The 15,931-nt window shown below is 39.2% G+C and overlaps 2 protein-coding genes across 6 annotated transcripts in view; both read left to right on the top strand.

The window, feature by feature from the left end:
- The window catches only part of LOC147551264 (dolichol-phosphate mannose synthase subunit 3-like), a 32,041-nt gene continuing 16,110 nt past the window's right edge, over positions 1–15,931 (top strand). The window contains exon 1 of the transcript XR_015238943.1: positions 1–43. The gene's annotated coding sequence lies outside the window, so the exon portion shown is untranslated. The remainder of the gene's footprint in view (positions 44–15,931) is intronic.
- LOC147551265 (disease resistance protein RGA2-like) lies at positions 4,075–13,602 on the top strand. Of its 5 annotated transcripts, none has more exons than XM_086672558.1 (4): positions 4,075–4,585; positions 4,632–7,907; positions 8,021–8,374; positions 13,337–13,602. In XM_086672558.1, exons 2-3 carry the CDS (start codon positions 4,760–4,762, stop codon positions 8,338–8,340), a joined length of 3,468 nt encoding a protein of 1,155 aa, XP_086528684.1. In that variant the 5' UTR covers positions 4,075–4,585; positions 4,632–4,759; the 3' UTR covers positions 8,341–8,374; positions 13,337–13,602. The 5 variants fall into 5 exon arrangements, 4 of the variants coding, with proteins under 4 accessions (XP_086528684.1, XP_086528687.1, XP_086528686.1 ...); XR_015238939.1 differs by lacking the exon at positions 4,075–4,585 and having other exon boundaries at positions 4,618–7,907; positions 8,021–8,103; positions 8,243–8,374; XM_086672561.1 differs by lacking the exon at positions 4,075–4,585 and having other exon boundaries at positions 4,618–7,907; positions 8,021–8,103; positions 8,243–8,358; positions 13,386–13,602.

Genomic DNA, 15,931 nt, shown 5'->3' with positions numbered 1-15,931 from the left:
GATTTATCGCAAACCCACTTCACAATCAACCATCTTAAAAGAGGTAAAATCATTGAATCTTCGCTCGATTGATAACACTTAGGGTTTCTTTGCTCGGCAACTAAACTATTTCTCGATCATATTTAAATCACTTTTTGTGAATTTGAAGAGAAAGTAGCCCATATGATGTTGGGATATTGCGCAAGGGCTTTGAGTTGTTCATTGTATTTACAATGACGCAATGAGATAAATCTTTAGGTTTTTCTTCCCCTCTGATGGCTCTTAATCTCTCAGAATTATTTGTATAGCGTCAATCATTTGAATTTTTTAGGGCATTCTTTTACTCGTTGAACTGTTCAATTCATATTTTTCGGAAAACCTAACCTTGTTAAGGATTTCGATCAGAATGCTTTTCTGATCTCCGTATTGAAATGAGGTTTAGATTATTACTTAAATTAAGTCCATTATCTGGATTGCAGTTTTTTGTTTGATTTTGAATAGTGTTCGTTTTTTTTTCTTTAAGTAGTTAGGTCGGAATTGTCTCAGAGTCAGATTTGAGAATGTTTGTTTTTGTGTGTTTTGTTTGAATTGTTGATTCGGGTTGTGATTTTGGGTCTATTTGATTCAGACGCTTCGTATTCCAATGAATTTTTGGGTTTATAGTCCAAAAAACGGGTCCTAATAGTAGATATAATCCTCTCTAATCCTATAAAGGGTTTTAAAACCAAAAAAATAATATAAATGGATATCTAGTCCATTTGGTCTCATCTAGAGAGAAAACACAAATCTCTAGAATAAATATTATTTCATAATGCCTAATCTAACCTTTCTATATTTTATAACTGATTTATCTTCGAAATCTATGCATATCTTTTTCCATATTTATTTACCATATTTCTCTCAAATCATGTTTCTATTCAAAGTAAGGATATCTTCATTATTATCTCCCATATTTCTCTCCAATCATGTTTCTATTCAAAGTAAGGATATCTTCATTATTATCTCCCATATTTCTCTCCAATCATATTTCTATTCAAAGTAAGGATATCTTCATTATTTTCAGTAACGGAAACTCTTTATTTGATCTCTCTAAAACCGATTTAGTTGACAAACCTCCATTAAACTCAGAAAATCTTCTTCTTCTACATTATATTGCTGTCCAAATTCATCATTTATCAGGTTTAATACTTTCGAAATCTTTATAAACACCATTGTTAATATCTAATATTTCTTCTTATAACTAAAACCCTAATTATTTCGCTCTATTATAAAACGTATCAGATTTATGATACATATCTATAAGATCTGTTTACTAATTCATTAACTTCGAATGTATGATGTTTATTTTCTCTCTCTAAAATTTTCATAACTGTTTAAGATCTTTATGTTTATTCTTTATTCAATGATTCCTTCAAAGTTAGTATGTTATGTTTGCATCCAGTGATAATATCATATTTCTTTAGATCTATGTTTAATCTTCTGTTGTTTTTGATATTTTGTGAGATCAGATTATCAATCCTCAATCGAATGTTTGATGTTTATTTTCTTTCTCTCTCTCTTAAAATTTCATTTATGTTTTTGATCTTGATGTTTAATCCTTCAACTCGAGTTTGACATTATTGCAATCAATCATCATAGCAGATATCTTTAGATTTGTAATTTAAGCTTAATGATATTCTCATTTTTTTTTTTCTTCAGATCTGATTTTCAATCCGTACGGATTTATGAAACATTTGTTATTTCGTACGGTTACTCATAACAGAATTTACAGTACATGTACTGTATCGTAAATTACCACAATTTATAGTAAATTATTGGTAATTTATAGAACATTACCCGTGCTTTAACACCAAAACAGTACTCATTTCATTAGTAGAAATACTTCGCTTTACTATCAAATCTCGTGTACTTTGCAATAAAGTATATATAATTTACGTATATCTTCATGTTCTTACCATTATGTATATAATTTACGTATAAGTGCACATAAATTATGTATTATTTATTTACCATTACGTGTACTTTTCACCCACAACAGTAGCCTTGATAAGTTTACCAAACTACTCAAAACCTTCAAATTTTGTCAAAATTTGACAAACATTGTATAATTTACGAAACTGTACATGTAGTTTATAATACAATATATGATTTTTTTTCTTTAATGTATGTGTATTTATGTGTGTAGATTTGATATACCAGATGAAATTTCAAAAAGAATCATCAAATCAAAGTGAGTCAACGAAACTAATGGAGAGTACATGGATGGGCACCATTTTTGAACCAAAGAAGATTTTGTACTTTTTTTTGTAACAGAATGTAAAGGATGAATGTAAAAGAAATTATGTGTAATTTATTGAACAAGACCCACATACATTTGATAAATTATGTTGTATACTTGACAAATGACGGTTTCTCGTCATAAATAATACATAATTTACGTATTTTTTTCTCAATTTGTATTCTATGTGTATTTATGTATGAGTAAAAACGAAAACATATGTTGCTTTAATGTTCCCAGAAAATATACTATTTCCAAAACTGAAAGTTAAGTGAGAGAAAGTGATATATATGTTTTGTATATTAACTCCCAAATCACGTTAAATTGATCCTAGAAAATATACTATTTCCAAATCTGAAAGTTAAGTGAGAGAAAATTGATTTGAATCGAAAAAAATTTACATAGTAAGAGAGAGAAAATTGATTTGGTTTCCAAATCTGTAAAGAGAGAGAAAATTGATTTGGTTACGATTTTTGTTGTGAATTGATTTGGAAATAGATTTGCTTTCCAAAACGGTTAGAAGATAGAGATAAATCAATTTCGAATTTATACGTTAGTTGCTTTAAATCCCCTAAATCACGCCCACATTAGAAACATTCCAAATTCACCCTGGAAAATTAAAAATCCCGTGATTTTTGTAGGAGGGACATGGACAGTAGTTCTCTCATAAAGAATGGGTTATTATGTCCATATTGTAAAAGGACTAAATATCCATGTTTTGGGAAGATTGGATCATAAACCTTTTTTGAATATTATTTTGGTCTATATACCCACGGACCCTATTCCAATTAACCACATTCGTATTTGTATTGTATTTGGATAGTTTGAGTGGAGAAAGTTGTGTTAATGTTTTTCTCATTTGTGGAAAAGGATATGGTTTCCTTCATAACCATTACTTTGAACTGGAGTTTTGTTTGTGTTGGAACTAGTTAGGAATCCAGATCCTACTCGAAGGTTCGATGAGGCATGTTACTAAGATTTTGACGTTTCTTGTGGCAATGACTTCCTTCTGGATTTGTCTTTTAGGCGCATCAGTAATCCCACGTAAACAGACTTGGTTGGTGAGTTTCTCGTGAGTTAGAGGTGACTGATGTTTTTCAGAATTTTGGCACATGGGATTAGTCTAGTGATGATAATATTGTCTTGGTGAAGAAATTTGTGAAAGAGTTAGGCTTGGATTTGGTTTAGTTGGTGAATTTTGAAGTTAGGGTCTTGTTGGAGTAAGTGAGGGAAGTTTTGTTGGTGAATTTGAAGTTTAGTTGAAATAGAAGCACAACTATCATCTGTCTGCAGTTACTACATTTTGTTTTGCTTGCTTAAATTTTAGTTGGTATGCACTCTTTTCTTGGGCATTTGAGGTTGATTCGGTTTTGGTTTTACCTATGTTTATAGGAGCTTTTCCAAAATTAAATAGAGCAGTTATACGATGAAGAGTGATAGGAGAAAACTGAAGCAATGACCAATGATGGGGTTTGAGTTGATGACGATGATAAAAACATTATGCTGGATTCTGATCCATCACTCAAAGAATGCCGACAGTCACATACTCACATAAATCATTTGGGGTGTGCTACAATAACAAAATATTTGCCTTAATGACTCACTTTTACTAAAAGACAGCTTTTCTAAAGTTTGACTTTAATCTGGACCGTTCTTTTATCCGTATGACTCATCCAGTCAAGAGTTTTGTCAAAAATCCTTTGTACATAGAATTTCCCAAAGGGAGATTTTATAGGGCCCCCTCATTTTTGTTAAAAGGCCTCCCCGAGGCCTTTTAACAAAATTGGGGAGGCCTTATAAAACTTCCCTTTCCCAAATTACCGATATTTTTTTTGGAAAGGAATTAGCTTTCTGTTTCTTGATGACTAGAACTGCTTAAGCCTCATCCTTTGTACATAGAGTTTTTTTTTGTTGAAATTTGTACATAGAGTTTGCCTATCTATTGTTTTATAGTTGATAATGGGACATTTTTATTCGCTTTATGACGGTGATATGTTGGTGGTGACAGAGAAGACGGATAAATATAGAAGATGACTAATATGTTAAGAACTAAACCTACATGACTAATATGTTAAGAACTAAACCTACACGTAATAGGCCTAGAAGATGTATGTGTACTGTTACCCGAAAAAAAATGCTTAGCCCAGAAAAACCTCACAAAGTGAGGGGGCATGTGAGATTAGCCATAAATACCAATAGGGTGACCTAGTTGCCAATAATAAAAATGTCCAAGTCCTCTCCACTGAGTTAACCTTACCTAACTCAGCTTATTACTCTCTCTTAATTAAGAGATCAAGGCATAAGCCTATCATTTGGCATAATAGAACTGTTTCCTTCCCCGACCCCAACTATTTACTTTAATGAAAGGCCCCAGCAAGTCCACTTATCTTGATCAGCCTCAGTTTTCTACCTCATATTCTAAGTCTTTATTTACTTCAATGAGAGAGATATCACTTTGTAAAGTCCTGCTATAGATCTATCTCCCTACCACCAGACAAAGAGATGGCTGCTTCAATGGCTCTTCAAGTTTTAGTCTCTCCTTTAGTTGAAACTGTTCTTGGTAATCTCGGTTCTCTTATCCAATCTGAATTTGCTCTGCTTTCTGGTTTCAAACAAGAGTTGGAGAAATTTTCCAGCACACTATCCACCATTAAAGATGTCATCGAAGACGCCGAGTTAAAACAACTTAAAAACAAACCCCTTCAGAATTGGTTGAATAAACTCAAGGATGCAGCTTATGATGCCGAGGACATCTTGGATGAGTTAGCTACTGAAGCTTTAACCATTCAAACAATGGAGATCCAGACTTCCGACAAGGTTAAGGTATTACATCTCTCATCTTGTATCAATTTCAAACAAGTTTATTCTCGTCGGGCAATTGCGGAAAGAATGAGAAAAGTTCAGAGAAAGTTCGATGAGATTGCCAGAGAAAGGTTGGATTTCCATTTGGAAGTGAGAAATAAAGTTGAACCGAGGTCGACTCAGCACCTAGAAACTAGCTCCGTCATAGCCGAGAAAGAAGTCTATGGAAGGGAAGATGATAAAGATTACATGGTGAACCTATTGATAAAAAATACAGGGGTTGAGGAGGATGGAAATCATAGTCGAGGAGGAGACGCTTCCGTATGTGTCATACATGGAATGGGTGGTCTTGGGAAGACTACTCTTGCTAAAATGGTGTACCATGATGAGAGGGTTGTCGATCATTTTCCGCTTAGATGTTGGGTTTGTGTCTCTGACGACTTCGACCCGAAATTCCTGCTCAGAGCTACTATAGAATCGTTAGGAGGAGTTGCAAATGATCTCGAAAACTTAGAATCTTTGCAACGTCGCCTTCACGAGAAACTTAATGGGCAGAGATTCTTAGTGGTGTTAGATGATGTATGGAATGATGATATGAACAAGTGGGATGTTTTGAAATCCTCATTCAGATGTGGAAGCAAAGGTAGTTCAATTATTGTGACCACCAGACTTGAAAAAGTGGCATCGATAATGTCTACGCTTCCAGTGTGTCGCCCAAAAGGTTTATCCCATGAGGATTGTTTTTCATTGTTCAAGCATCGTGCTTTCGACACGGGAAAGAACGAAATAGAAGTTTATCCGAAATTGGAAGCTATTGGCAAGGAGATTGCGCTTAAGTGTGGAGGTATACCCTTGGCTGCGAAAACATTAGGAGCACTACTTCGCTTTAAAAGAGAAGAGAAAGAGTGGTTGTTTGTTAGAGACAATGAAATTTGGGAACTTCAATTAGAAAATGAAGACAATATCTTAGCAATTTTGAGGTTGAGCTACAATCATTTACCCTCACATTTGAGGTCCTGTTTTGCTTATTGCTCCGTCTTTCCAAAAGATTACGAATTCAACCGAGAAGAATTGATTCATTTATGGATGGCAAACGGTTTTGTTCCATTCAAAGGTAGTCACTTAGAGTTGGAAGATGTAGGAATTGAGATTTTTAACGATTTATTGTGGAGGTCCTTCTTCCAAGACACCTATAACGATGAATTTGGCAATGTGATATCATGTAAAATGCATGATTTAATGCATGATCTTGCATGTTCTATAATGAGGGAAGAATGCTCTGTGATTGGGAATGACAAAACAAGAAATAATACTGGTAATAGAAGATTAAGACATGTGTCTTTTCATCCGCAGTTCTCAAGTTCACTGCAGAGCTATCTTGTGCTTTTAGTGGAAAGATCAAAACCAAATTTGCGCACTCTTCTATGTGAACGCTTTAGAAATGGAACTCATCTTCAACTAAACTTCAAAAATCTTAGAAATTTGCGGACATTAAATTTAAGCATGGTAAATGCAAAGCTTGACCGAATAAGCAATTTGAAGCACTTGAGGTACCTCAATCTCTCCTACACTGGTATAACTTCATTACCCAATAAATCATTTTGTCAACTAAGAAATCTGCAGACGTTGAACCTTAAGAGCTGTAACAAGCTCCAAATGTTACCTAAAGACCTATCTAAACTGAGAAGCCTCAGACACCTATTCATGGATGGTTGTTATGCATTAACCCGAATGCCAAACGGAATGGGAGAATTGGTTAATCTCCAAACATTGAACCTAACTCACTGTGAAAAGCTCCAAATGTTACCTAAAGACCTATCGAAACTGAGAAGCCTCAGACATCTATGCATTTTGGGTTGTGATGCATTAACCCGAATGCCAAACGGAATGGGAGAATTGGTTAATCTCCAAACATTAAGCTTCTTCATTGTAGGTGCAGAGAGTGGTTCTACTATTGAGCAATTACAAGGACTGAACAACCTGAAAGGAGAATTAACGATAAAAGCAATGAACAATGTGAGAAACGTAGTTGACGCTAAAAAAGCCAACTTAATGGGAAAGCACAATTTGCGTGTCGTACATTTAGATTGGTCACCGCCAATTAGTCTCGAGCAAGGAAATAGTTACAGCACCAGCGAACAACAAGAAGAGGTGCTGGAAATTGTTGCGGAAAGCCTCAAACATCTATCTAATTTGAGTGACCTTTGTATAAATGGGTATGGAGGTGCAATGTTTCCAAGTGGTCTATCATGCATCTCTAATTTGGTCAATATCAAACTTTTTGATTGTCAAAGGGTGGAACATCTACCGGCGCTTGGGCTACTACCGGTACTTAAAATTCTTCAATTACATAAAATGGATTCCGTGAGATACATCGGAGATGAGTTTTATCATGGAAATCATGGTGGTCTATCAGGTTTCGTCTTCTTTCCTTCACTTGAACGTGTAGAAATATCTGAGATGCCTAGTTTGGAGGAATGGTCGTCACCGTCATCAGAAGTGGAAAACGGAATAAAAGAAGATAGACAAACTTCATTCCCCCACCTTACAAACTTAATCATCTCTAAGTGTACCAAGTTAAGAAAAATTCCCCAGTTGCAGCTATCTTTAAGAGTCTTACGGTTATTGAGTTGCGTAGAATCATTCTTGGTAAGCTGTTTAGAAAGTTGCCCCCTTCAACTTTCTAAACTTCAGATTGCTGAAGTTTACGATTTAATATCCTTTGGGGTATCAGGGATGACACTGCAAAATCTTACAAGTCTTGAGATAAGTTATTGTGATAAGCTAAAGAATCTCACTAAGGAGCTTTATAATAATCTCACTTCACTAACAGAATTGACCATCCATAGTAAGTGATCATTTATTTTCTTTGTCTCGTTTTAGATTTCCAGTTTTCGTTGCATGAAATCAAAGAAAATCTGATAACTAAGAAGATCACTTGTTATGTTTTATTTTTTGCAGGTTGTCCGGAATTTGAGTTTTCAACAGATGAGTTTTACAACCTCCCTGTTCTTCGTTCTCTGTATCATTTTGACCTACCTAAGGTGACATCTTTGCCGGGGTGGATAGCCAACCTCACAACACTTGATTCCTTACATATTTATAATTGCCATAATCTGAAATATTTACCCTCCGAACCACTCACATCTCTCAATTATCTAGTGATCGTAAATTGTCATCCAGATCTACACAGACGATGTGACAGGAACAAGGGAACCGATTGGTACAAGATTGCACACATTCCAAACTTGACACTTGAGTTAGAAAGAGAGGTTGCATAATTCATTCATTGTTTCAGAGTTACAAATGGAGTTAGTTACTAATAGCGATTATATTGTAAAGATAGCAAATCTCATTATCTTAGGAAAGTTGCTGTATTATATTAACTAGCGATTATATTGTAAAGATAGCAAATCTCATTATCTTAGGAAAGTTGCTGTATTATATTAACTAGTTTCCTATTATCATGCACAGCCTTGTATTATTTAAAGAGATCTTGATTAATGAAAGATTCATTCAGTCAAATTACCTTTCCTATATGGTATCAGAGCTCCTCAATTCCTGCCTGTAACCCTATTCCTGCCGCCGGCCTCCTCAACTCTTTCTGCCGCCGGCAGCCTCTCACCCACTACCCTTCCGCCTTTCTCCTCCATTCTGCCCTCATTTTCTGCCCCATGTCTGACCTCTTGGATACTAAAATACACCCAGCCATGACCGTCACCAATATCAAGAATGTCATACCCTTGATTCTGGAAGACGAATCAGCCCACTACACCACCTGGACAGCCCTCTTCGAGGTCCACTGTCGTGCCTACCAGGTGTACCATCATCTGCAGCCTCGTCCCCTTGCAGCCGCTACACCCACCTCCTCGTCTGACGCTGATGCGGCCAGGATTATTGCAGCCAAGGCAGAAGCCGATGCCTTATGGTCTCGCCTTGACGCCTTGGTCTTGCAATGGATCTATGGCACAATATCCAAACCTCTTCTCCATATCATTCTCGTCCCCGGACAGACGGCTCACGAAGCCTGGGCAGCCATCGCTGAACACTTCAATGACAACAAACTTGCCCGCCAAATCCATCTTCAGCAACAATTCTCGAACATTCACCTAGACGCTTTTCCAAATATGGCTGCCTACTGTCAACAAGTGAAGCACCTTGCGGAACAATTGAACAGCGTTGGTGCTCCCGTAGACAACCAACGCCTTGTTACTCAGCTTCTGTCCGGTCTAACCGAGGCCTATGAAAGCATCTCCACAGTTCTTCAAAACCGGGACCCTCTTCCCGCGTTCAGCGAATGTCGCTCCCGCCTCACCATGGCCGAATCTAACAAGAAAACCCTCTCTGCTCGGGCTGCAGCCACATCGGCTACTGCCCTAGCCGCTACCACCTTGACCAGCGACTCTGCTGCTGCTGCCTCCAACCGTTCCAGCAATCGCAGCAGGTCCAGGGCTCCTGTTCGTGGCAAAGGCACCTCTCGTGGCGGCCGCTCTGTCAACAACTCCACTCAACACCCCTACATCGTGTTCCCTAATTCTTGGACCGCAAATCAGTGGAGTTCGCTTATGCAGGCCAGCAGCAATAACTCGGCCGCACACTCCGGAGTGCCGCCCTGTCCCTACCCGTCTGCACCTAGGACCGGCAACAGTTCAGCAGGCATCCTTGGCCCAGCTCCTGATCAGGCCTACACGGCCACGCTGACCCCCAACGATATCCAACAGGCCCTCTATGCCTTATCTCTCCAACAGCAGGACCCTCATGGCGTCATGGACACTGGTGCATCCGGTCACATGCAATCCCCACAAGGTAACCGCTTCCCGTCTTCTTTTAATTTTTGCACTAACAAATACATTGTAGTTGGTAATGGGATGACCATTCCCGTGATTGGTCAAGGCAACCTCACCCTACCGCCCCCATTCCCACCCTTTAAATTAAACAATGTCCTTTATGCCCCAAACCTTGTTAAAAACCTTATCTCTGTCCGTAAACTTACAACTGACAATTCACTATCCATTAAATTTGACCCTTTCGGTTTTACTGTGAAGGATCTCAAGACCAAGGCCCACCTCCTTCGATGCAATAGCTCGGGAGATCTGTACCCGCTGACAGCACCTCTTCCTTCCACCACCTCCTCTGCTTTCGTGGCCACCACTCAAGAACGCTGGCATCAACGCCTTGGGCACACGAGTTCCTCCATTTTAAATACTTTACCTTTATCTGTTTCGAGTTCATCTAATAAACATGACAAACCATTATGTCAAGCTTGTATTTTTGGTAAAAGTGTGCGCATGCCATTTTATGATTCTTGTAATCGTACTTCTTTACCTTTTGATATCATTCACAGCGATCTTTGGACGTCTCCCGTGCCTAGCACCGGGGGTCACCGGTATTATGTCTTGTTTTTCGATGACTTTACAAACTTTCTTTGGACCTTCCCTCTCACTAATAAATCCAATGTGTTTTCTATTTTCACCATTTTTCACAACTACATCACCACTCAATTTGGTAACAAAATCAAACAATTTCAATGCGATAATGGTAAAGAATATGATAACACCGCCTTCCATAATTTTTGCCGTACCAACGGCATGCACTTCCGTTTTTCCTGCCCCTATACCTCTTCCCAAAACGGTAAAGCTGAGCGCAAAATTAGAACAATTAATAATATGATACGCTCTCTGCTTGCCCAGTCCTCATTGCCACCATCATTTTGGCAATACGCCCTTGAAACCGCAACTTACCTCCTTAACATCATCCCCAACAAACATACCCAATTTCTCTCCCCCACCTCACGTTTATATAAATGTGACCCCACCTATGACCACCTTCGTGTGTTCGGGTGTCTATGCTACCCCCTAACCCCCTCCACCACCATTAACAAGCTTGCCAACCGATCCAAACCTTGTGTCTTCATCGGTTACCCTCCGAACCATCGCGGTTACCGATGCTTAGATCTCACCACAAATTCTATCTTCATCTCTCGACACGTTCAATTCGAAGAGACAATCTTTCCCTACTCCACCACACAACCAACCCAACCCGACTCTTACAACTTCCTCTCCCACGGCCTAAACCCCCTCCTTTGGGACCACCTTAGCCCGTCTCCCGCTCCACAGCCCACTGCCATACCCGACCCCTCTCCTCAAAATTCACATCAGCCCACCACTCAAACTCAGCCCAACACCCAGCCCCCCAACCGGCCTACCCCGCCTCCTCCACTCACTTACTCCCGTCGCCCCAAACGGGCTCAGCCCACTCCTGGCCAGCCCACTGGCCCGGCACCTACTTCTCCACCCGGCTTTCCCACTCGCCCTCCCTCTCCTTCCCGTACACCCGAACCAGATCCGGCCCACATTCCCCCTCCTCATACGGCCCAACCCACCGAACCACCTCTACAGGCCCACCACCACCCAAACCCACCACCACCGACCCGCACCATGCGCACTCGTGCCATGGACGGCATCACCAAACCCAAGCAACAGTTTAATCTCCACACCTCCACTATTGTGCCTATTCCCAAATCCCCACAGGTTGCCTTGTCATCACCTGAATGGCTCAGCGCCATGACCAATGAGTTTAGTGCACTTATTAACAATGAGACTTGGGAGTTGGTTCCTCGTGAACCTGACATGAACATTATTCGATGTATGTGGCTCTTTAAACATAAGTTTCGTTCGGATGGTAGTTTGGAGAGGTATAAAGCTCGCCTAGTTTGTGATGGTCGCAGTCAACAGGTTGGTGTCGATTGTGGTGAGACCTTCAGTCCGGTTGTTAAACCGGCAACCATTCGCCTCATTTTGACCTTGGCTCTATCTCGTTCTTGGATGATTAATCAATTGGATGTTACTAACGCCTTCCTTCATGGCACTTTGGAAGAGACAGTTTATATGCATCAACCCATGGGGTTTCGGCATCCCCATTTCCCCGGCTATGTCTGCAAACTAAAGAAGTCCCTCTATGGTTTGAAGCAAGCTCCACGTGCCTGGTACCAGCGTTTTACTGATTTTGTTTTGTTGCAGGGCTTTATTCAAAGCAAATCGGACACATCTCTATTCATCTATCATCAGGGTCCGGACACTGCCTACTTGCTTCTTTATGTGGATGACATCATCCTCACCACCTCTTCTGATGCCCTTCGTCGTCGCTTGATGACGTCCTTGTCTGCTGAATTTGCTATGAAAGACTTGGGCCCCTTATCTCACTTCTTGGGTATTTCAGTTGCGCGGACCGGTGATAGTCTATTTTTATCTCAGCAGACATACGCACGAGACATCATCCACAGGGCAGCAATGGACTCGTGCAAACCGGTTGCTACACCGGTTGACACTGGTCCCAAGCTGGGCACCACAGGTTCTACTCCATTTCACGATCCTACCACTTACCGCAGCTTGGCAGGTGCTCTCCAGTACCTCACATTCACACGTCCCGACATCTCTTATGTTGTTCAACAGATTTGCATGCATATGCACTCTCCCACAGATGATCACTGGAACGCTCTAAAGCGGGTTATTCGGTACATACAGGGTACTACGGACTATGGTCTTTCTCTCACCCCTGCTCCCAACATATCACTTCGTGCATATACTGATGCCGACTGGGCTGGCTGTCCTGATACGCGCCGTTCTACATCCGGCTACTGCGTCTACCTTGGAGACAACTTACTTTCTTGGTCTTCCAAACGTTAGCCAACTGTGTCACGGTCTAGTGCCGAGGCTGAATACAGAGGGGTTGCTAATGTTGTGTCTGAGATATGCTGGCTTCGCAATCTATTGCTCGAACTACACCAACCGCTCCTCAAAGCTACCTTAATCTACTGCGACAATGTCAGTGCCATTTACTTATCCGGTAACCCTGTTCAGCACCAGCGGACGAAACATATCGAGCTCGACATCCACTTTGTTCGAGAGCAGGTACAGCGGGGGTGTGTTCGTGTCTTGCATGTGCCTTCACGCTATCAAGTGGCGGACATCTTCACGAAGGGTTTGCCACGCATCTTGTTCGATGACTTTCGATCCAGTCTCAACGTCCGTCAACCTCCCGATTCGACTGCGGGGGTGTAATAGCGATTATATTGTAAAGATAGCAAATCTCATTATCTTAGGAAAGTTGCTGTATTATATTAACTAGCGATTATATTGTAAAGATAGCAAATCTCATTATCTTAGGAAAGTTGCTGTATTATATTAACTAGTTTCCTATTATCATGCACAGCCTTGTATTATTTAAAGAGATCTTGATTAATGAAAGATTCATTCAGTCAAATTACCTTTCCTATAGTTACTTACACATTGAAGATTGCAAAAACCTGTAATCTATGCCATCTCAGCCACTCACATATCTCAATAATATATGGATTCAAGGTATGTGAATCGATAATATTGTTCTGGTGGAGACATTTGTGATAGAGTTGAACTTGGATTTGTTTTAGTTGGTATAATTTGAAATTAGGGTCCTGTTGTAATAAGTGAAAGAAGTTCTGTCGATCTTTACTCTGTTCTTAGTGCCCGTGCTAGTTGTGAGGGTGAATAAGATTTTTTTTCTTATTTTTTGGTGATGGTGATCTGGTCATAATCAAGAAGCTAGGTCGAATATGATTTCGTGTGGCTGTGATAAAAAGATAGTGTGTTGTGTGTACTTCAGTGACAGGGCCGGCCCTAGTCGTTAGGAAGCCCAAAGTTGTGAACAAAATTGGGGTTTCGTTAGACAAAAATAAAATCACATCTAAAATTATGTTGTAATATTTATAAAGAGAGCGGCATTAATTTAATTGAGCTAAAATAGAAAACATACTAACTTTCATTTAAATTTTGGAATTGAAAAACTCTCTTCGATTTAGATATGTTTCCTTGATTTCTTGCTCCAACTTAGTTAGAGATTTATGAAAGAAATAAAATTAATAGAATATAACACTTTCTTGAAATGTATTCAAAGGAATGTTTATATGTTAAGAACTGTTGTAAGAAAATAAAAAATTCGAAAATGTTGGAACCCATCAGTAGTATCAATTTATTTTAATAAATTATTTTAAACATGATTTGCTTGATATAAAGAAAAAATCGAAAAATCAAACATCCAATGTATCTATACTAGTTGAATCCATACCAAATATAGCATCATCCATTCAGGGGCGGCCCGTGACCAAAGCCACCAAAGCGGCCGCTTTGAGCCCCAAATAATCAAGGGCCTCATGTTTCCTATTTTCTATGTAACTTTCGAAAAATTAATTATATTTTAAACCAATTTCAAACATAATTTAAGGCGTAGCTAAGTGGTAAAGAGTTCAAATTTGGATAAGAGGTCAAGGGTTCCATTCTTCTACCCTTTGCATTGTTTAAATTTTATTTAATTTTTTTTAATATACAGTGTATGGGACCCCAATTTTAATTTCGCTTAGGGCCTCCGATATACTTGGGCTGGCCCTGCATCCATTCGCAACTAGTTCATTTTGAACAAAAACAGAACTAGTTAAATGATCCTTCAATATTAGAAATGTGTAGTGTCTATTGGAAAAATAGATAATGCAGAGGCAGGGTTAGAGACTTACTCTTGTTTTTTGTTATAGAGTTAGAGACTTAATTGAACACGGGTCTAGTGGGAGTTTAGGACTAGTAACAAGCCCTAAACATTTCTCATAAGAAAAAAAACTCTAAATCATTGTGCGGGAACTCCATTGACGTTTAAAAGCAGACTTGTTCTTATACATAATCATCTACTGCTAAAACATTTGGGCCCTTTCTAAATTTAGGGCCCAAAGCGACTGCTTTGGCCACTTTGGCCTAGGGTCGCTCCTGTTGTGTCTCCTACGGTAATAATTGTACGTTGTAGGAGTTGGTAATCTTTGGGGCTTCGACTATAAGTATGATGGTAGTATTTTAGAATGTGATGTATTGTGGTGGACTTGTGACAGTTTACTGACGAGTACACTTAGGCCACCTAATGATAGTAGTTAAATTGAATCTAGAATTTGGGTTACAAGTATGTTTCCAAGCGTCCACTATTATTTGACTTAGTGGTTGGACATTCACTCCGCATACCAGAAGTCCAAGCTTGGTTCCCGATGTATCAATGCCATGTATGATGTAATTTAATGATTCTTCAATCCATATGAAAAACAAGTGTGTACAAGCTTAGTGTCAGTGCTTTTTGTTGGAATCGACGCTCGACATAATATCGCAAAGCAATTGCTCTCAGAAGGAGTCATAATTGTAGAGTATGTCAAGTCCAAAGATAACCTTGCGGATCCGTTTACAAAAGGGTTATCTAGAGAGCTAGTAATTGCAGCATCGAGGGGAGTGGGGTTACTGCCTAATGAAAATTAGTAAAATCATAACGGAAACCCAACCTATCTGACTGGAGATCCTAAGATCTAGGTTCAACGGGAAACTGAAGTTATATACTGACTCGATAGTAACACTGAAAGAGAAATATCTCTTACCCATTCCTAGGATGAATCAATGTTGCCTGCAGATAGAAAGTATAAGCATTTGGCTTTAAGTAATTCCTAATTTTTAGAATTTCTTCTAAAATATGGTATTGCATGATACAATTAAAAGAATTACCTATATGTGTGTGAACTGGGGCCGGTTCTATAAGAAGGTCGTAATGGCAGACTTCTTTAACACACACACGAAAATCTGGGAATGTTCACGACCGAAATGAACACAACCGAGAACTACAAAAAGTAATGAAACTAGTTGTATGATAGTTAATGTTAGGTTTGCAGCTCATAAGACTCAGTTCAAGACATATGTTCACTAAAGTCTTTGCAAACCCGATAGCTATTCACTACGGAAGATTCAAAGCCAAAAGCTATCCCTCTTGATGCAGAAAACTTCCGTTTGAGAACTCTATCAATGCTAACAGTATATTCTA

Source organism: Eschscholzia californica, unplaced genomic scaffold (assembly GCF_041429995.1).
Source record: "Eschscholzia californica isolate CP2 unplaced genomic scaffold, dmEscCali1.0.p SCAF_3, whole genome shotgun sequence".
Classification (NCBI taxonomy): domain Eukaryota; kingdom Viridiplantae; phylum Streptophyta; class Magnoliopsida; order Ranunculales; family Papaveraceae; genus Eschscholzia; species Eschscholzia californica.
Note: the sequence above shows the minus strand (reverse complement) of the source record. Positions and strands in the feature narration are given on the sequence as shown.

What these genes read in the sequence shown, in the direction of transcription:
- LOC147551265 (XM_086672558.1), top strand. Translation starts at nt 4,760, where the DNA reads ATGGCTGCTTCAATGGCTCTTCAAGTTTTAGTCTCTCCTTTAGTTGAA. An exon ending in AACAGAATTGACCATCCATA is followed by an intron (nt 7,908 to 8,020) that starts GTAAGTGATCAT and finishes TATTTTTTGCAG; the next exon opens with GTTGTCCGGAATTTGAGTTT.